At 40.8% G+C, this 21,804-nt stretch overlaps 2 protein-coding genes across 3 annotated transcripts in view; both read right to left on the reverse strand.

Moving 5' to 3' along the window:
* Window positions 1-1,393: 1,393 nt before the first annotated feature.
* On the reverse strand, window positions 1,394-7,215 carry TTC32 (tetratricopeptide repeat domain 32). Its single transcript, XM_036263283.1, has 3 exons — window positions 7,054-7,215; window positions 2,673-2,839; window positions 1,394-1,722 (listed from the first exon to the last, which is right to left on the reverse strand). Exons 1-3 carry the CDS (start codon window positions 7,203-7,205, stop codon window positions 1,595-1,597), a joined length of 447 nt encoding a protein of 148 aa, XP_036119176.1. The 5' UTR covers window positions 7,206-7,215; the 3' UTR covers window positions 1,394-1,594.
* Window positions 7,216-10,448: 3,233 nt separating this feature from the next.
* WDR35 (WD repeat domain 35) overlaps window positions 10,449-21,804 on the reverse strand; it is a 69,225-nt gene continuing 57,869 nt past the window's right edge. Inside the window, exons 22-27 of one of the 2 annotated variants that reach the window (XM_036262616.1) lie at window positions 20,864-20,974; window positions 19,785-19,949; window positions 18,011-18,151; window positions 17,220-17,376; window positions 11,053-11,293; window positions 10,449-10,748 (exon numbers count right to left, since the gene is read on the reverse strand). In XM_036262616.1, the coding sequence (XP_036118509.1) occupies window positions 10,598-10,748; window positions 11,053-11,293; window positions 17,220-17,376; window positions 18,011-18,151; window positions 19,785-19,949; window positions 20,864-20,974 (966 nt within the window). In that variant the 3' untranslated portion in view covers window positions 10,449-10,597. The remainder of the gene's footprint in view (window positions 10,749-11,052; window positions 11,294-17,219; window positions 17,377-18,010; window positions 18,152-19,784; window positions 19,950-20,863; window positions 20,975-21,804) is intronic. The other variant, XM_036262617.1, reaches the window with a different exon arrangement.

Consider the following 21,804-nt stretch of genomic DNA (forward strand, 5'->3'; position numbering starts at 1 on the left):
GGCCACTCCCAGCCGGCACAGGTTCCCACGGCAATAATAAACGGGTTTGGGAGGGCCGCACATGCAGGGTCGGTATCTTGGAGAGCCAAACCTCAACAAGAAAAAACACAAAAGGCACATGAGACACAGCTGGCTTCCGCTTGTTCTCCCTTCAGCTTCTTCCCACGTCTTGATAGCTTCGTCAGCCCCAATCGCTTGTTGGCAGCACCCAGACAAAATCAATTGTTTTACAGCTTTATAGTCACTGAGTGCTTTTCCTCAGTTCCTCACCTCTCTGTGCCCTCCCATCCCACTCCCGATTTATTATCTGAAGGGCGTGAACAGAGACTTGTAGTAAACCTTTAGTGAATGTTGACGACAATAATTATTGTCATTATCTGCAGACAGAAAATTATGTTCAATAACAGTCTGAGAAATAGGGTAGACCCAGAAACATGGAAGTAGGGTACAGACTGACAACCCTCAGAAGAGGGGGTGGTGGAGGGAGAGAAGAGATAAACCACAGAACTTATATGCATGTACGCATAACCAATGGACACAGACAACAAAGCCGGGGCAGGGGTGGGGAAGATGGGGAGGGGGATGCCAATGGGGTAAAAAAGGAGAAACATCTGTAACAAAAATAAAATTTTTAAAAATTAAAATTAAAAAAAAGAAGCTGGAGACAGGGTAGGGAGAGAGGGGGAAGGGTGACCAATGGGGGGAGGAGAAACATCTGTAACGAAAATAAATTAATTTTTAAAAAAAGAAAATTATGTTCAATATTTCAATCCTACCTTATCAGTGATTTCTAGAGAAAATCAGTGTAAGTTGAATTCTTTAGAATCTCTCTCATATAGGACATTTGTTTCTTTTTACCTACAAATACCTAGCTACATAAAATAGCTTTGCTCTCAAGCACACGCCATGGGGAGAACAGGGGCGGGGACCAGTCTAGATGAAAAGAACTCAAAGGGACATAACAAAACACAATGTAACTTGACTGACTCCAGATCCAGAAATAAAAATCTACACAGAACATTTCGGAAACAATTGGGAAAATTAGAATAGGGGCTGGGTATGGATTATATTATATTCTTAGAAGATGTAGGCGAAAATATTTAGTGGTAAAGTATTATGGTATCTGCAACTCATTTTCAAATGGTTCGACAAAATGTTATATATTTAAATATAGAGAAACAGCAAATGTGAAACAATGTTAATAATTAGTGAATCCAAGTGAAGAGTTTATAGGTGTTTATGTATTATACTTCAACTTTTCTATAGATGTAAATTTTTTTTTTTAAATATTGGGAATAAAAATATAGCAAAAAATTGTTTTAGTAAAAACACCACACATTTCATTAAATATTTTACTGTAATAATATACAATTATACATTGTTACTACTTATTTATACTTTATGAAAAGCATACCCATTCCACATAAATACTTAATCGGAAATTAACTTCCTTAAATCAATTCTTTAACTTTTAGTGCTAATGTATAAACCTCTTTATCTTAAATATAAATCAAAATAGCTCAACACCTACTTTAATTAGAACAATGAGATGCCAGGTGTAAAAATCATGAACTAATATTTCAAAGATAATTTTTCAATAGTTTCTTCTTTGTTTTTCTTCTTTGTCTAACATAGTCTGCTTTAAGCTCAAAATAGCGTCTTGAAATCCAGGATTTAACTCTAATACTTTCTTGAAATCTTCCAAAGCATCATCAAAGTATCCTGTACCAGAATATAAAAAAAAAAAATTGAAAAGAGAAAAAAAGCTGAGTATTTCCTTATATAATTCATAGCAAAGTTTAGATACACATGCTTTTGCTTCTATATTTACGAGCTTTTAACGACTCCTACTGAAGGAATTTTTTTCTCTTAATAATGATATAGGGCCTGGCTGGTGTGGCTCAGTGGTTCAGCACCCACCCATGCACCAAGAGGTCACCAGTTCAATTCCTGGTCAGGGCACATACCCAACCCGATCCCCAGTGTGGGGCACACAAGAAGCAGCCAATCGATGTTCTCTCATTGATGTTTCTATCTCTCTCTCCCTCTCCCTTCCTCTCTCTCTAAAATCAATAAAGAAAAAAAATTTTTTTTAATGATATAGGTATGTCTATATCAATGTAATTTTGTCTGACAGAGCAATATACTTAAAATTAGCTAGGGGTTTACTGAGATTTAACAGGTAAATAGGATAAATTAGCATGACATCTCAACAATATTATCTCACCTATTTTAGATAATTACAGTAAAATTAGGAAGCAAAAAATATTCTTTAAATAAAAAAACAGTACCTACGCTCCCTTGATTCCAAGGATCTGAAACTCCTTCACTTTCCATTGTCCTGTGTGCCTCCCAAGACTTTAACTCCGGAAAGTTCCACAGGTGATCATAGGCATTACCCTCATTTCGCAGTTGGGAACATACCGGCACAAGTAATGGGGTCACCCTTCCTCCGGTGCCCAGGCCCAATTCCCATCCCAGCGCTCCGCTGTGGTCGGTAATGCCTATTGAAAGCCTAAAATAAACTCAGGAACAGCCCCTTTGTTCCAGGCTCTAAACCTAAATTTCACATCACTTCGAAGACTTGATGATCACTACATTTGTGTCACAACATCCAAGAGCTCGAACTTCGGCAGATATAATCCAGGACAAAAGGAGAAAAACAATCTTACCCAGTCTGTACAGTATCAACCCTCTGTTGTAATACGGAACTTCAAACTCGGGTCGGACTTCTATGGCAGATGTGTAGTCATCCATGGCTTCGTAAAAGTCAACCCTGAAGTACTTGATTTGCCCCCTGTTGTTATACGCAGTAGCCAAATCCTCAGGGCTGCATTCGCTTTAAACAGAAAGTTCACATTGAGAAGACCGTGTTACCAAATTCCTCCCACTTCACCTTCGTTCTCTTTGGGGTACTGTCGGACTTCCTAGCTACAGCAGGCGGCATCCACACTCAGAAACCGAGTGCAGAGAAGTTAAAGCAGTGGACCCATTTCTGTTTAACCCCGTTTCCCACTTTCGCAGGGTTACAGCACTACCAGTGCATCGGAAGAGCACGTTCATTTCACAGTGGGCACAGAGCCCCTGTTCACTGCCAACTCGTCTGGCTGAAGATAGCATCGAAATCATTGTTCATTTTCTAAGCACAAGCCAGCGGGGCGAAGACGGATCAGATTCAAGCTGAGCAAAGAGGGGAAAGCCAGCTCCAGTTTGCTATGAACATGTCACAAAGCAAGTCATCAATTTTATTCTCAGATTTTTAAGTGATCTCAAAGCAATGAGAGTTGACATCATTTTCCACCAATGAGGAAATAAAATTAACCCTAAGTGAAAATTTAACACGCTGATCCCCAGAGAGCACCTTCTGGGGGGAAAGCTGCCCCCCTCCAGTCCTGGCTGGGATCCTGCCCAAGGCCAGGCAGGCTTCCTGTAAAAGGGTGTCAAGGCTCCAGTCCACTTGGGGCTCCTGTGTGCAGAATCGGCTCTGCATCTCAGGGCGCCGAGGTTGCCCAAGGATCCTTAAGGGGGGAAGTCCAGGCGGTTCTGACAGCCACCAGCCCTACAGGTTACACAGTCCTCCCCAGTGTCTTTCTTTTTTTCCAAAAGGATTCTCAAATTTGAACCAAACTGGGAAGAGGCAGCTTAAACTCACCTGTCATTTCTATACCCCATAGTGCAAAGTACAGTCCTCAGAACATATCTGGGACTCCGTCAGTGTTAGTAACAGTTACTTCCCTTTTAGGGGGTTGGAGGGGGGGTGGTAAATCAAAGAACTTATTTGAATATGCACAACCAATGGACACAGACATTAGTTTGGGGAAAAGCAGGACGGGGATGGGAGTGGGAAGGAGGGGATCATTGGGGAAGAAAAGGGAGACATCTGTAATACTTTCAACAATAAAAAAATAACTTAAAAAAATTTTAAAAAGAAAAGTGACTTCCCTTAATCTTGATCCTTGAGATGTCAGACAGGGACTTTAACTACCGCTGCCATAGAGGTGCTCACAGCCTAGGGCTCTCTTCCAAGTCCAGTTTGCTAACGATGAAGAGGGAGCGCTGCAGTTTTAGAACATGTCTGTTTCTATGAGCCATCACTGAGGGAGGCTTCTGGATGCCACGCACACACTGTTAAAACCGAGAGAACAAGAGGGCACATTCCCTTCATCTACCTAACTGCTGCCCCGTAAAGAGTTTTAAGAAAAATGCAGCCTCGGGAGTCCGGTAAGGTTTTAGTCATTAGATTTCTATGCTTCAGAGCTTTGTTATAAATTTCTTATATTCAGAGGGTCATGGAATGTTTGATTGAGAATTAGACCTCATTATAACAAATTCTGAAAGCCTACTTTTCATGTGGAAGTTGGTTCATATTTTAAAGACATGGGCTAACAGAGTCCAAAATTTGTTTCTATAACATTGAGATGTTTATAATAACAGTATTTATGGTCATGTCATTTAACCAGATTACCTAATCCAAATGTGGATTTTTAGCATTCACTAACTTTAGTAAAGAAAAATACATTTGGCAATTAGATTATGGCTAAGGCTATGCTTGTGAACATTAAAAGAAATGCAACATTTGCAAATACTGCTTCAAAATGATTCAGTGACCCAATATTTTTAAAATAAATTTAAATTCTAAAAGATGCATGTACAGGAAAAAGTTGAAGAATTCTGTTTCAAGCCATGAGTTTCTAGCAGAATTCTGAAACCAAGAAAACTGAAGGTCCATTTTACAGATAAGAAAGTGAGGCTGAGTAAAGGTACGAGCTATGTGGCAAGGCCAGGGCTGGGATTCCAGCTCCCTTCTACTAAGCCATGCAGATTTTCTCTTAAACTGGTAAAGGGAAGAGTTACATTTGCTACAAACACACACTGTGCTCTTAGGCTTAGATATGCAGAGGAGGAAGAGAACAAGACTAGATGGCATTGTAACTGGTAAATACTATTTGAAACCTACTAGATCAGTCTATTATTCTTAGAGCTTGAAACAAGAATAGAAAACAGTAATTTTTCTATGTTTACTATTGGGAGGGGGGGTAACACCTTATTGCCTATTCAGAAACTTCAATTAACTATTATTCTGGTGTATTATTGAAATGAGAAAGCAATCTTATTTTCCTGGCTTAATACATATGGATTTAACAGGATAAGAATCTTAAGTCAACACAAAAGACAAGCTGCCATCCTCTCAAGAAAAAAAATCCTGAGGGGAGAAGAGGGTGAAGGTGTAAACAACTCAAAACTGTCAAAAAACAAGCTGTTCGTTCAACTCCTCTGTCCTTATCCGTCCTTATTCTCATCCTGGTCCACTCCACGTCATGAAGAACAACTAAGGCAAAATTTGAATTAATGAATGTTATACATCCAGGCATAACCCCGAGAAGCTTCGGGCATGCAGATAGTAGATGAGATTGCTAACATCACACACACACACACACACACACACACACACACACATGAGACAACTGGACACCACCTGCTTTCTGCAAGAAGTACACAACACCACCTATAAAGTACTCTTGCCATAGTACTAACTGAATAATCAAACCTCAATATTAAACTACCCACATGCAAACCCTGTAGGAGACAGAGGACTGTATTAAATGACATCAGGGAGATGGATCCACAAATCCAATATATGGGGAACTCCCAGGCCATGACATGGTTTCCTCAACAAACTAACTACAACGTGTCAACCGATGGTCACTAGTGCCAATTCAACACCAACAGGAATCCCCAATTTGGGGTGCATTGAAGTCAACTTTATTCAGTGCAAAACAGCTCAACTGTGATACAGCATAGCTAACACTGCTGTGAGACAGCCCAGGCCAGGTCCCCCTCCGCCAGACAGCTTTGCTCAGCTCCGCCCTGCTCCTGCTTGGTCTGCTTTGCTCTGGCCAGACACGGTCAGTGTTTTAGTTCAACCAGGAAGACTCAGTCTTGATGGAAAGTGCACTTTTAGAGCCAGAGGGAAGCTGGTTTATATGGATAGAAGTCCCTGTGCCTGGTCCTTGAATGGTCCATCTGTCCTCGGGCAGAAAAGGCCTCCAAATCCTCAAAGTTTGATTGGCCCAAAAGGCACTGTCCTGCTTGGTCAGAATAGAGCTGCTATGGTTGGTCAGAGCTGTGCATCTGATTGAATGGGGAAGGCCTCAGTCCTATTGGTCCGAATAGGATGCCAGGAACCTGGCTCTGATGGCAGACACACAGGCAGGCAGGCAGGCAGTTAGTTCAGTGCGGGCTTCTTCCTAAGTGCAGTTTGTTTGAGAGGCCCCTGTGTAGAAATGGCTGCTAAACATGTGTTTTTTTAAAATTTGAGCCAAATTAGCCACCAGAAGCCCTTTTTGGTAGGTGTCTTATTTACCAGGGCTCACAAAGAGGGGAAGAAGAAAAAAGGGTGAGCCTGTAGATTAGACGACCTACCGTGTATCCTGACTTGAACCACCTGCTAAAACCAAACCAACCAACCAAATAAAAAAATAAAAAATTTGTGTTGCTCAATCAATAAAGTTCCAACATTTACTGGACATTTGATATTAAAGAAAAATGTGATACTGATATTGCAGTTATGTCTTTTGAAGGATGCCTAATATTGAGAAAGACATGTGAAACATCGGTAAATAGTATGAGGTCTGGGGGAAATGATAATGATGAAACCGAACCATGATCACCTGGAGGTTCATTTACAGTTTTCCATCTATGAAAAACAAAACACCCTTGCTGTGATGATGTGCTTGGGTCACCTCGCCCTCACCAGGCCTCGGATGTCCGTACTGTTAAAATAAAACAACGGGTGGAAAAGCCCTCTCCGCTCCGAGTCCCTGGATGGAGAGGAAAGGGAAAGGGGTACACGGGGCGAAGGGCAGCCGATGCTCCGGGTGTCCCCGGGTCCACGCGCAGGGGGCTGCACTCCAAGACGCTCCCCCCACCACCGCTGTGAGGAAACCTGCATCGGCCCTGGGGGCACCCCCGCCCTGGGGCGCAGGCCGCCCTGGGGCACAACCTGTAAGCCCGTCGCCAGGACGCCCCGACCCCACCTCTCGCGATAGCTACCTCCCGGCCGGCGCTCCGGCGGAGGCCGCGCAGGCGCACTGGCGAATGTACGCGGAGTACAGCGTCTCGGCCTCGGCGTGCTCGCCCTTCTGGAAGAGCGCCTGGGCGAGGCCGAGGGTCGCGCGGCTCTCTTGGCCCTGCTCCCCTTCCATAGCGGTGGGAGGCGTGGGCGGGGTTGACGCAGAGGCGGGGCCGCAGAGCCACTTCCGCACAGGCTTTAGCCTGCGCGCTGGCGAGGACCTGTCGTCCGGCGAGATGAGTGACAGTTGCTAGCGGAGAGCCCAGGCTGCCCAGACAGCTTGGACACACCCCTGGGAAGTGCAGGCAACCTGCCCTTTGTTACGGGGGGTGGGGGGGGCGAAACCCGCCCCGAGTAGGCCGCGGCGACCCTGAGCCACTGTCCAGCCCCGCTCAGTTGTCCCGTGGTCCAGACTCCCATTCAGACTGTGTATTGGCTCCACGACCATAGACCGCCGACTTCTCAAACTTTCTGAACCTTTGGAATAGGGTAAAGATTAAGTAGTAGTGTGTATCACTACTTTACTTTGATGGTCTATGATGTTACTTTGCATTCCTTGGCTGTTTATACCGAAAGGAAACCCAGAGAGTAATTTAAATACAATATGTTTAATTCAATAAAAGTTATGTAAAATGAACAATCCATAGAGGAAATTTTTTGAAAATTCAATTTACAATAACATCAAAAAGAATAAAATACTTAGAAATTAACTTTGAGGAGGTGAAAGACTTGTTATACAATGAAAACATTGCTGAAAGTAAAAGAAAGGCATTTCATGTTTATATATTGTAAACCTTAATATTTTTTAAATGTTAGTACTACTTAAAGCAATCCACAGATTCAGTGGAATCCCTCAAAACCCCAATGATGTTCTTATGGAAATAGAAAAATCCATTCTAAAATTCATATGGAATTTCAAGAGATCCCAAGTAGCCAAAACAATGTTGAAAAACAACAAAGTTGAAGGACTCACACTTCCTGATTTCAAAACTTACTACAAAGCTACGGTAATCAAAACAGTGTGGTACCGGCATAAAGACAGTTGCACAATAAATGATGCTATGAAAACTGGTTATCTACATGCGAAAGAGTGAAGTTGGATCCACTTGAGAAGATCTGGTCTATAGGACACTGGAGGGCCGTGTCCTGTGCCTGAGGTGCTGGGGCCAGGTTTCAGTGGCTGTCCCTCTCCAACTCTCATGCCTGTCTTGCAGAGGCCACCTACACTTGGTACTTTGTCTGCAGAGTGGTACCATCAAGCCTTCCCTCCACCAGCTCACCTAGAAATACAACTAAAACAAGATGATCTGCTCAAAGTGTTATGCCTACCTGCAACCTCATGCTGTCAACTGCCACAGGAAGAAGTGTGGCCACAACAACAGTCTGCACCCCAGGAAGAAAGTAAAATAAGGCCCCTCCACCAGCTCCTCCTTCCCCCCCAGGGCAGCCCCCTACCTGAGCCCCAGGGCCCTAAGGCCTCAATAAAATTTCCTTTTTGTTAACTGGAGCAGTAAAAAATAAAATAAAAAAATTTTTAAACTACACACACATATACATACACATGTGTATACATATGTATATTTTCAGAATATATAAAATAATAAGAATACACAGAAGGGGGCAGCATAATATTGCTATTCGCATTTTAGAAACTCAGTAGCAGTATCTTGGAGCTCCATCATCAAATTAAATACTCTTTTATTTTCTCTTAAAAGTCTAATAACATAATCCCCCCTGCCCCCTTCTGGAGGAGAACTCTGGACCTCTATGTAGTAATTCACTCAAACCTCCAGTCATCTGACATTTGCCGAGTACCTTTATAGGTGGTGGTGGTGATGGTGTTTTACCTGTTTGGTAGCAAACGTGATACTGGACATCTGTTCTACCTCCTGACCCTTTCTCCCCATATCCACTCTGCAGTTCAAACCCTCCTAACCAACCCCCACCAAAATATTTATATCAATAAAACAAATAACATGCTATCCATAAATTCTAGATAAAAGAAACTTAAATGCAAGTCATTTTTTACTTCAAAATTTATTGTTTTTATATTATTTCACTTAAACCCAAATAAAACCTAAGATCTCAGCCCCTGAAACACAAAAATATAATTTCAAAGTATACTTAAAAAATGAACAATAAAGTCAGCATTTGTGCATGACAGCGGGAGGGTCAACACTGCTGTGTTTCTTTTAGGCACACTGCTTGCTTGTGAGCTTTACCAGTAGGTTCTAAGTTCTCAACACTCTGGCCTATCATGCTACTTTGAAACTTAATATAATTCAGACCACGTTATATGATAAAGAACAACTCAGCATTACTTAAAGGAGTCGGTTCATGTTTATTACAAGAAGAGAACAACATAACTGCTTCATATACTATCTTCAATACACGCTTCATTGTATCTATCCAACTTTTCTCCAGGTATTTGTCATATAAAGACAAGTTTACTTCCCTTTGCCCCTCTCACCGTGGTAGAGTTTGTTGGTGGTGTTACCCTGAAATTTCCTTCGTGTTGAGTAAAACCAGTTAGGTCAACTCATACTGTGAGCCTTTCTCTAGTACCATTTTCAAGACAAACAAGGCCACCAAGACATGGCAGATCACTAAAACTTTCACAGATATAAATACCAAACAACAGTCATAAGCTTTTACAACAGTAGAAAAAATATGCCTCTGTGTGTGTGATAATTAAGTTTACAATATATGAGAGGTTATTTTTAGAGATTTTGGTTTCTATATTAAACTGAATAAGAAGTAGTGACAGCAGTTCAGGCTCTATCTGAAATAATTAGGTAGAGGAAAAGTCCTAGCGCTCAGGCATCATGGGATTAGCGGCCAATGAGAAGGCTCCACAACAGAGTCCCCAACAGGTCTCCTGGGAAAGGCCTGAGGAGTCAGCCGCCGACTGTGGACTTGAAGCAAATTGTTTAACCTCCTCCTGATACATCCTTGCCCCACTCCCACGCTGCCCTGCCAAGATTTTTTAGTAAATTGGTAACCTTGACAATGTGAGAAAAAAATTTCTTATTCAGAATATTTCCATAGTATTATGTAACCAGCCACAAGATAGAGATAGATAGATAGATAGATAGATAGATAGATAGATAGATAATAATGATGATAGATAGATGATAGATAGATGGATGATAGATAGATAATAGATGACAGATGATGATGATAGATGATAGATGGATGATAGATGATAGAGATAGATAGATAGATAGATAGATAGATAGATAGATGATAGATGATAGACTGACATGAAACAAGGTTGACTTCTACACATTTTACATGAAAAATAGCATCAGTATTTCATAGTCATAGTTTGACACAAAAATATATACATAATATATATATGTGTAATATATAGACATAATTTATATATAATTTTGTGTCAAACTACGACTGAAATAATGATGCTGATTTTCATATAAAACGTGTGGAAGTCAACCTTAGATATACGGTTACAGCTGTGCATATGTGCTCCCTGTCCTTTGCAGTTGGACGCAGTCTGTCATTTCATCATCCCACGGAGCTGTGGCACAAGGGACAGAAGTTGTAGTTACTTATTTCCTGAGCCAGGACACAGTGCTTGCAGACGCCGCACATCCAGAACTGGTACTCCGTGATCGGGCTCCCTGTGGCCACGCAGGTTGGCAGTTTCCCTTCCCCTCTGTAAGAATGAGAAGAAAAACAAATGAGGGTACTTTAAAACGTTTAGTTACTTAAAACTTTAATTACTACATTTTAAAAACTGAGGAGTGAAAAATATTTCACGGTAAACTTAAAATAAAATTTTCTTACAATGAGAAAATAAAGCATTAATACACTTGTAAGACTAAATGAAATAGGGTATAATGTTAAGGCAAACTACTTCAAAATTTAGTGCTTTGATTACTATATCAAACTATTATACATATAGAAATCCAAGCTTCTAAGAAAGTAGAATGATATTTACTAATCACAATTAGCCTTACCCTTCAAGAAGGCTCTCCAATTCCGATTTTCGGTTATCTTTTGGAGTGTGTTTGGTGAAGATTTCTAGAGCGAGATCTTCATATTGCTGTTTCTGTTCAGGACTGAGGCTCTCTAAAGACTCAAGTTTAATAAAGGCTTTTGAACAAGTACCGAAAGCTCGACTGGCACACGCACAGAGCGCTAACAGAGAGTAGATCTCAACGGCAGGGATGATGTCTTCGTAGTCTCTCAGGTGCAGAGCTGGGAAGGAAAGGACAAATTGGACTTTGCAAAGTAATCATGATCAAGCATGGGAAAGAATCTGTGTTAAGCTGTCTTAGTTTCACCTACGTGAACTTTAGCGAAGTTAAAGAAAACAACAAACAATGGTGGGCGATCGGAGTGCTAGTGGGAAGAGGTAGGGTACGTGATCTCCAGGGTTCTGTAACACCAGCTAACAGCTCGGGTCCTGGAAATACAACCATCGCCAATGATGCACATGCCATTTATAGATATACACACAAACAAAAATATTTGGTGTCAAGACACACATCTTTTATTCCATATAAATAGGTTAGAAAATTTTGTAGCATTCCAGAAAAAGTAAAACATTTTCTCTTTGTGTTTCTTTGAACAGATTACTGCTTTTCTGTTTGTCTTATTGAAATAATAGTACTTTGAGGGCAGAAAAGTGAAAATAAGCCTCTAAGTTGTCAGTTAAGATAATTTATTTGGACAGCTATCATATCTTATTTTCAAGTTTTTTATATTAGTAATGTAATCTCTTTATTAAAAATGCAGTTATCTCTCTCTCTCAAATCAATAGAAACATATTTTTTATTTTTTTGAAACATTTTTTAAATGCACTGTAGAATTAATATCAAATTTGTAACAAAATTGTATTTTTTTCTTCTCTAGACTTTGCAAATCTTAAAAATATCTTGTTATAGTATAATATTGGACATTTCATAAAACAATTTAAAGCAATATATGCATGTATTTTATAATTAGGTTTATATAAATTGGTTTGGGGGATCAAATATTTACAAAAAAGTTCACTGGAAGTAAGTTATAAAAAGTAAATTCATTCAGTTATAATAAAGAATTTCAGCCCTGGCCGGTTTGGCTCAGCGGTTAGAGCGTCGGCCTGCGGTCCGGAGAGACCCGGGTTCGGTTCCCGCTAAGGGCACGTACCTTGGTTGCAGTTTGTCCCCAGCCCTGGTTGGGTCGTGTGGGTGGCAACCACTCAATGTGTCGCTTTCACGTCGATGTTTCTCTCTCTCTCTCTCCCTCTCCCTCTATCTGAACAAAATATCGAAAAATGTCCTCGGGTGAGGATAAAAAAAAAAAAAAGAATTTCACAGGTTCATAGGCAATAATTTGTAGGGCATACATTGTTTGAAATCATTTTGTCAAAGACAGAAATATTAAAGTGCCCTGGCCAAGTGGCTCAGTTGGTTGGAGCATTGTCCCATACACCAAAGGGCTGTGGGTTCAATTCCCGCTCAGGGCACATGCCAGGGTTTTTGGGCTTAATCCCCAGTAGGGAGCGTGAAGGCAACCAATCAATGTTTCTCTCTCATCAATGTTTCTATCCCTTTCTCCCTTTCCCTTCCTCTCTCTCTAAAAATCAATGGAAGGAAGGAAGGAAGGAAGGAAGGAAGGAAGGAAGGAAGGAAGGAAGGAAGGAAGGAAAGGAAAGGTTTCTTTTAAAGATCACGCCACTACAATACAGACTGATGATCTATGAGGGAGTGATATGTGTTGGTGATGGTTAAGAGCAGCAGCCTGGTGATTTCACACTGGCCCAACCAATGTGCTACATGAAGGCCGAGGTGGATGGCGACAGTCCCTACAGTACTGTCATGGCCCATCTGAAAACATTGTAATGGTTCAGTCTTTCATATATCCTGTTTTATAAGATACTTCTCATAACTATGCTCTTTTGGAATTAACATATCGAAACTTTAGGATAGTGTTAATCCAGAAATAAAGACTCTGATACTGCATATAAATAATCATCTATAAATTGAAGCACATAAATACAATGGCATGTTACACAATCATTAAAAAGAGTCACACAGATCTGTTTACCAACAGGGAAAGATAACTGCAATATACTGTTGAGGGTAAAAAGCAAGCCCTTGAACAACATATATTGTATTATATTATTTCCAGTAAAAGTGTATACAACAAATTTACAGTCTTAGAGAAATGTCGAAGAGGAAGTTCACCCAAATGTTGGAAATGGTTATTTCTGAGTTATAAGAGTTTTCTTTTTTCTTTGTTTTTTTGTTTTTGTTTTTGTTTTAGGTGAAATTGTAACATAAGTATCACTTTTATTTTAAAAAGTTAAATGCTACAGACATCAAAATTACTATTAACTACAGAATAACCATCATTCAGAACCACCTGAAATCAAGCCGAATGGAAGTCCTACAGCTATGAAATTAAAGAAGTCACATCAAGACTGGTAGGAGTTGGGAGGAGGGTGTCTGGGGCAGAGGGGAACATTGATAACAAAAATAAATTAATAAAAATTAAAAAAAAAAAAAGACTAGTAGGAGGGGCAGAGGTGAGGACAGGCTGGGCCCACACCCACGTGTGGCAGATAAAAATCAGGAGGACGCCTCAGCTGGGAAGGTCTTCCCTGAGGAGTGAGGGGTCCGTGTCCCACACCAGGGCCCCAGCTCAGGGTCCCAGTACAAGGAAGAGAAGTCCCCATAACTTCTGGCTGTAAAAACCAGCAAGAACTGAGGCTGAGTGAGGCTGAGGCTGCTGGAGTCCCAGGCTGTTCCTCAGACTTACTCGGACCCACTCCCTTCAGGCTCCAGCATGGGGGAGGCAGCTTTAAAGGCACCAGAGACATACGGGGAAGAACTGAGTTGTTTGGCACTGGGGCGAGGGCTGGAGAGGGGGCTTTCTCCGGGACACATGCACTCTCAGAGGCCTTTGTTCCTTTGGTGAGCCCTTCCCTGGGGCGGCAGACAGCCATCATATCTGGGCCTCCAGCAACCTGGCTCACACTGGTAGCCCCACCCTGGTGACTCCCTGAGGCCCCGCCCCGCCCCACCCAACTTTCAGGCCCACCCAAGCTTTTTCCAGTGGCTTTACCATAGGATTGGCCTGTCTTGGATCCTGCTTCAGAGTTTCCTAAATTCTCTCAAACAGCATCTGGCCTCAGTGGGCCCCATACCTCTCGCTAAGTGGCCCCAGGCCCAGCACTAGAAACAGCCAGCCTTGGTTCACAGCGTGGCTTTGCCTGGGCACCTCCAAGCCCAGCACAAGAAGCAGCCATCTGCAGGTCACTCTGTAGCTTATGCCTGGGGGCTCCAGGTAGAACACAGGTAGCAGCTGACCTTGCCCCAGAGCCAGCACACCCAGTAAACCACTTCAGACCACACTGAAGCACCACCATCCAACCACATCCACGAGCAACACATTCAAGGAGTGGACTCAGTGGGTACCAGAACCCTGCTGAAGGAAGTCTTGCTCTGTGTGGTAGGCCCCTGCACAGCTGATCCTCCAAGGTAGTCAGAGGTCAGTGGGCACAGCCAGTCCTTGCAGCTGATCAGCCTGAGTAAATCCCTGCCATTAATGTGCCAATAGCAATCAAGACCCAATTACAACTGAAGAGTGAACAGTCCACACGAGTGGTGCACCTTGAGGGCCCAGCTAGAGTGATGGGGAGGCTGTGCCACTGGATCCTAGGGGACACCTACTACAATAGGCCACCCTAGGAAGCCTAGGAGACACAGCAACTCTACCTAATACATAGAATCAAACACAGGGAGACAGCCAAACTGAGGAGACAAAGAAACATGTCCCAAAGGGAAGAACAGAACAAAACTCCAGGAAAAGAACTAAACAAAATGGAGATAAGCAATCTCACAGATGCAGAGTTCAAAACACTGCTTATAAGAATGCTAAAAGAATTTAGTGAGAATTTCGAGGAACTTAGTGAGGACCTCAAGAACATAAAAAAGGACTAGTCAGAAATGAAGGGTGCAGGTAAATAAGAATAATCTGCAGGGAATCAATAGTAGAGTAGGTGAAGCCGAGAAGCAAACCATCAGTTTGGAATACAAGGAAGTGAAAATCACCCAATCAGAACAAAGAAACCAAAGAAATGAGGAGAGTTTAAGGATCTTCTGAGACAACTTCAAGCATACCAAAATCTGCATCATGGGGGTGCCAGAAAAAGAAGAGAGACAGCAACAAATTGAAAACTTATTTTAAAAAGTAATGACAGAGCCCTGGCCGGTTCGGCTCAGTGATTAGAGCGTCTGCCTGCGGTCCTGAGAGACCCGGGTTCGGTTCCCGCTAAGGGCATGTGCCTCGGTTGCAGTTTGTCCCCGGCCCTGGTCGGTCGTGCGGGTGGCAGCCACTTGATGTGTTCCTTTCACATCGATGTTTCTCTCTCTCCCTCCCACTCTACCTGAACAAGAAAAACAAAAAAAAAAAGGGAAAATGTCCTCGGGTGAGGATAAAAAAAAAAAAAGTAATGACAGAAAACTTCCCTAACTTGGTAAAAGAAACAGACATACAAGTTCAGGAAGCACAGAGATGAACCCAGAGGCCCACACCAAGACACACCATCATCATCAAAATGTAAAAGGTTAAAGACAGAGAGAATCTTAAAAGCAGCAAGAGAAAAGCAGTTCGTTACCTACAAAGGAGCTCCCATAAGACTGTCAGCCGATTTCTCAAAAGAAACTTTGCAGGCCAGAAGGGAGTGGCAAGAGATATTCCAAGTGATGGAAAGCAAGGACCTATAACCAAGATTACTCTATCCTGCAAAGCTATCACTTAGAATCAATGGGCATATAAAGAGTTTCCCAGACAAGAAAAAGCTAAAGGAGTTCATCACCACCAAACCAGTAGTATATGAAATGTTGATGGGTCTTCTTGAAGAAGGAGGACAAAAATATGAACAATAAAATGGCAATAAATACATATCTATCAGTAATTGAATCTATAAGTAAAATGAACACGCAGAACAGAAACAGACTCATAGATACATAGAACTTTTTATTGGTTGCCAGATGGGAGGTGGTTGGGAGGATGGATGAAAAAGATGAAGGGATTAAGAAGTATAAATTGGTTATTAGACTGACCACAAAGGGAAGAGGGGAGAGGAGTGGGAAGAGATAAACCAAAGAATTTATATGCCTATATGCACAACAAACGGATACGGACAATTTTGTGGGGAAGGCAAGAGTGGGGTGGGAGTGGGGAGGAGGGACGAAAAAAGGGGGAACATCTCTAATATATTCAATAATAAAGATAAGTTTAAAAATAAATAAATAAAATACATGCTATGGAAATGTATCTACTAATATAAAAATATTTTGTAACATTTTTATAAAATGTTATTATTTTTTAAAAGTACACAAAAGTGCACAGCCAGTGTGGCTCAGTGGACTGAGCATCATCCCATGGACTGAGAGGTCCCGGTTCAATTCCCAGTAAGTTACATGCCTGGGTTTCAGGTTAGATCCCAGTAGGGGCCGTGCAAGAGGCAGCCGATGGATGTATCTCTCTCCCATAGATGTTTCTCTCTCTCTCTCCCTTCCTCTCTCTCTAAAAATATCAATTAAAAAAATAAAAGTACACAAAAGTATAATCTATACTCCCAATATTGTAAAATGAAACAAATTTATTTACTTAAATATATTTATTTTATATAATATACATACACACACACACACACACACACATAAAAGGACAGGGACTGGCTACTAAGTAATTAACTTTGAACAAAATAGTGAATGCTACAAATGTTCTTTTTGCTTATCTCAAACTTCTGGTTTTTCTGTGAACCATACATATTGCTTTCTATCTGTTAAAAAAATAAAAAGAACTTCAGAAAGGGGAATGCACTAAACAAGTATAGGTAGCAAATCTCAAACATAAGAAAATAAATCCATAGGAAAAAAAGGTGTTATTGAAAGTAATGTAAAGGCAGGTTGAAGGAGGTGCCCCCCCACTTAATTTATCATTTTTTTCCATTTTTATTAATTTATTTTTGTTTCAGATGTTTCTCCTTTTTCCTCCCCTCCTCCCCATCCCGACCCCCCACCCCACCCCCAGTATTGTTGTCCATGTCCACTGGTTATGCATACATGCGTATGAGTTCTTCAATTTGTCATTTTAGACAGACTCCGTACACATGTAACAGGCTCACCTGTCTTCAATGCAGTGTCAACGTAGCCCTCATAGAGCTGCCTCTGAGCGAGTATGAAGAAGTGGTAGGCCTCGGCCCCTCTCCAGGCGTTGTCTGTGAACCGACTAGCTGTGGACAGAACCTCTTCTTGCAGCAGACCAGCCAGAGCAGACGTGGCCTACAAGCGAAGCGGATCACGATCCCTGTCACCACAGCCCTAACCTCTGCCTTCCAATGAAGACGACTTCTGAAATCGCTACATTAAAGTATCTAAATGAGCAGATTTCATCATTACGAAACTGTCACTACAGACTTAATTTCTTCATTACAATTCATGTTCTATCAAACTGGTATGATCAAATTTTCTTCTGCTTTATTGAGGTATAATTGACAAATAAATGTGAGATATTTAAAGTATATATTGCGGTGATTTGCAATATGTCTACATTGTGAAAGGACTGATCAAAGTTAAAACAGAATTGATTAAACTTTAATAAGTGATTCATTTGCCTATTAAAATAATATACATAATCTAGGGAAATTTTCTGAACTCACAGATTAGACAGGATTAACGAAGTAAGGAATTAAAGCAAAGGCTATAGATTAGTCTTGCAGAAAGAATAGTTTTCAATATTTCCAAACAGAAATTTCTAAAATTTGAATATTAGTTCCAAATCAGTCATTCCTTTTCCTCATGTCATTTAAGAAAATAAATGCAAATAAGCAAATGAAATGGCCTGTTCAAAAAAAGAAGTTTGCTTTTTTCCTTAAACACTTCAGATGAGCTAATCTTATTTGATGGTCGACCTTACCTCTGAACTCTTCCCTTTAACCTGTCCTCGCTGGGCATTTTTCATCTGCTCGTGGTACTGCTCAGTAAGTAGAGCTGACAGCACATAGAGCTTCTTGACACGTAAAGGTTTAGTTCTCTTCTTTGCCTCTTCATCTGCAATCTTTAAACATTTAAAGAATTGGAGGAAGATATTGCTTAATCCATATTTGTACAGGTATAATCATCTCTCAACTCAATTCTTTAAAAATCAGGAGGAAAGTCAGTAGGGTGGAATGTAAATATCCCTCATTTATGATAATTATTTTATTTTTTTATTTTTTATCCTCACCCAAGGACGTTTTTGCATTTATCCTCTGATAGAGCAGGATGGACAGAGGGAGGAAGAGAGAGAGAGAAACATCTATGTGAGAGAGACACATCGAGTGGTTGCCACCCACACGACCCCAACCAGGGCCGGGGACAAAATGCAACCAAGTTACATGCCTTTAGCGGGAACTGAACCCAGGGCCTCTGGTCTGCGGGCCGACACTCCAACCCTGGAGCCAAACCAGCCAGGGCTATGTTAAACATTTTAAAACCCACTTTCTTTTCCTTAGTACTGATAAGAACTTAGTTCTTTCTTAGTGTTTAGCCCTTGGAATTAGAACTTATAACAGTCTCAGAAAATAACAGATCCTGTCATAAGTCAGAATGAAGAAAGTTTTCTTGGAATAAGTAGTATTTCCCCTAACAAAGAGATTTTTTAAATAATTGCCCTGGCCGGTTTCACTCAGCGGTTAGAGCGTCGGTGCACGGACCAGGGAGACCAGGGTTCGGTTCCCACTAAGGGCACGTACCTTGGTTGCAGTTTGTCCCCAGCCCTGATTGGGGTCATGTGGGTGGCAGCCACTTGATGTGTCTCTCTCACATTGATGTTTCTCTCTCTCTCTTCCTCCCTCTCTCCCTCCCACTCTATCTGAAGATAAATGCAAAAATGTCCTCGGGTGAGGATAAAAAATAAAATAATAATAATAATAATAATATTCTAAGTACACAGAGATAAAATGGCTTTAACATGTACATCCTTCAGAAATTTTTATTTTTTTAAATAGTTCTGAGGGCAATTTTCAAGTCTTTTTGTTGTTTTTATTTTTTTTTTCTTTATTGATTTTAGAGAGGAAGGGAGAGGGAGAGAGAGATAGAAACATTGATGAGAGAGAACATCGGTTGGCCTCCTCCTGCTTGCCCCCCACTGGGGATTTGGCCCATAACCTGGGCATGTGCCCGGACCGGGAATCGAACCAGTGACCTCTTGGTGCATGGGTCGACGACACTCAACCACTGAGCCACACCAGCTGGCCTAAATTTTCAGTTTTTCATGAAAGCAACTGGGGAGTGTAAATTTGCATACACAAACACAGTCCTAGTCACTTCCTGCCAAGGGTAAATGATGAGAAGGATGATGTCTTTAAAACCTGTGCATTTAAAAGGACTCAAAATACAATTATCAACAGGACTCAATTCCCGGTTAAGGGAATTTGTACTTCATGGTCCCTAAAATTCTATAGTTCTCTAATGTCAGTATTAAGTAAACACATGATTGTGTAGATATCAGTTAGGTGCTAATATTAATAAATAGCCTTGTTAGTAAAGGTAATACTACTAAGATAACACAGTTATAGTAGTAGTAAAACCAGAGGCATTTTGCTATAATAAATACTTCTTTCCAAACAAAATGAAGAATGTATTCATTAATATCTAAGAAAACACTGGCAATTAGAATAAACCAAATGTTCACCAACTGTATTACATACCTTAAACATCAGTTTAGCAGCATCATAAAAGTAATTGGCTTTCCGATAGAGTTCTATGGCATCAAGAATTTTATTCTTTTCCAATAAATGAGCTGCATACCTCGCTAACAGGGATCCAATTTCTTTCATACTATGATTTTTAGCCAATTCAACCGCTTTGTTCCACTAGGAGAAAAAATATACCATTCAGTTACCCCAGCATTTATAGTCATGTATGTCATAGAATCCACACAATAAAGCCTTAAGTTTATAATAATATCACTATATTAAAATTAAAAACTGGTATATGTTTTTAAAAATCACTAAAATCAAAACAATTATAAGTTTTATAAGTTAAACGTTTATCAAAATGATTAAATGATCTAAGACTTTTCTCTGCTTAAAAAATACATCTGTAAAGAAAAGCTTCAAAGTATGTGATATTAATCTTAAAATTAAAATTCTGCACAAAATATAAGAGAGAAAGATAAGTTTATAGTAAAACAAAATGTGTGATTTCAATTAAGGATATATCCTATTAAACATTTAAAAATTATTTTTATAAAGCAAATGCAGCTTTATAAAATACTTTAAGAAAATGCTAAAAAGAATGCAGTGATAGTCAGCAATTTCAACAATTCTGCAGTTCAATTTTAAATTCCAGCTCTTAAAAATATAAAGTATACATTTTCTTTACAGGGGAAATAATATAGATTTGCCAAAATAAATATGGATAAAGTAACTTAATTCTTTCCTCTTGCAATGATCATTACCTGGTCCTTCTTTAGAAGCAAAACCCAAACTTAATAAAATGCAGAAAATTATGAAATTACTTCCAGACAAAATCTTGCCAGATCAAAAGTACAGGGTTAGTTCATGTTCCCACACTGAGTTAGTTATGGCTGGGTCACCCCTAACGGTGGCACTTCAAGAAGTGAGGGAACGCCAACATGTTCTCAGTCCTCAACTAAGTAAGAAGCTACCTGTCTCCTTTCACAAAATTCATCTGGAGCCCTCCAACCTTATGTTGGCAACAGTCTGTAAAGGATGTTGGCAATAGTCTGTATAGGCTATGGCGACGTTGATTTTCAGTTCCTTACTTGGTTGAGATGTACACAAGTATCTACTGCTGCCTTTGGTTGGTTACATTTCAAAAATGCCGTCACTGCTTGCTCACACATTCCAACTCTCACAAACATCTGCGCTATTTCCTGTGAGGACAAAACAATGCTATCAGATTTCACAGACCGAGGAAATCAGTTACATTTTAATGTACAAAACTCCATCGGGACATGTTGCAGTTAAAATGATCGGAGACGTGAAGAAAGCACCAGCAGGCAAGATGCATTCAAGATGATCGGAGGGCTACAGCTCTCTCCGGCATGTAGCAATAATTTCACGATCACCATGGCTTTTGTTACAATGCTTAACAATTGCATCTGCAGAGTATGTGAGTAACTACATGCACACAAACGATGCTTGGTAAGCAGTGACCAACTCTATCTTAATATCTAACCTTCAAGATTTATGGTTTGTTTCCTCTATAGCAGAAACACAATGGACCTCATGAACCTTTGAGACAGACAGTTCCAAGAATTTGTTTCAGGAACTGCTTGCAGTTCCTTGACCTGCATGACTCGCTTGCAAGACCACACAGAAAACTCGTCCTTGGCTGTCCTCCAGTCCTTAAGGATCCATCAGGGAACATGCGAGTATTAAATGTACTGGTGGTTACAATACTTTTGCATTTAAACAGCCAGAGGGCCAGAGCGGATGCTAAGGCATCACCTTCTGTAAACCTGGTGCTTCACCCGGTTCCTGCCGGGGATCTGGGTTTTAACCAGGACCTGAGGATACCGACTTGACTTTCTCAGTTTAGAAGCTGGTTTACAGAAATATCACGCTCTAAAACTACCCACAGTAGTGGGTAAGAAAAATCTTTCAGGCATAGATGGTATAATCAAAAGTAATTGTTCATTTGTGGCTTAAGGGAAATCTCATTCACAGAGCTCCCTGATATCTCTATAAAGAATGCCCCAGC

The sequence above is a fragment of the Molossus molossus genome, unplaced genomic scaffold (assembly GCF_014108415.1).
Source record: "Molossus molossus isolate mMolMol1 unplaced genomic scaffold, mMolMol1.p scaffold_m16_p_15, whole genome shotgun sequence".
In the NCBI taxonomy this organism is placed as follows: domain Eukaryota; kingdom Metazoa; phylum Chordata; class Mammalia; order Chiroptera; family Molossidae; genus Molossus; species Molossus molossus.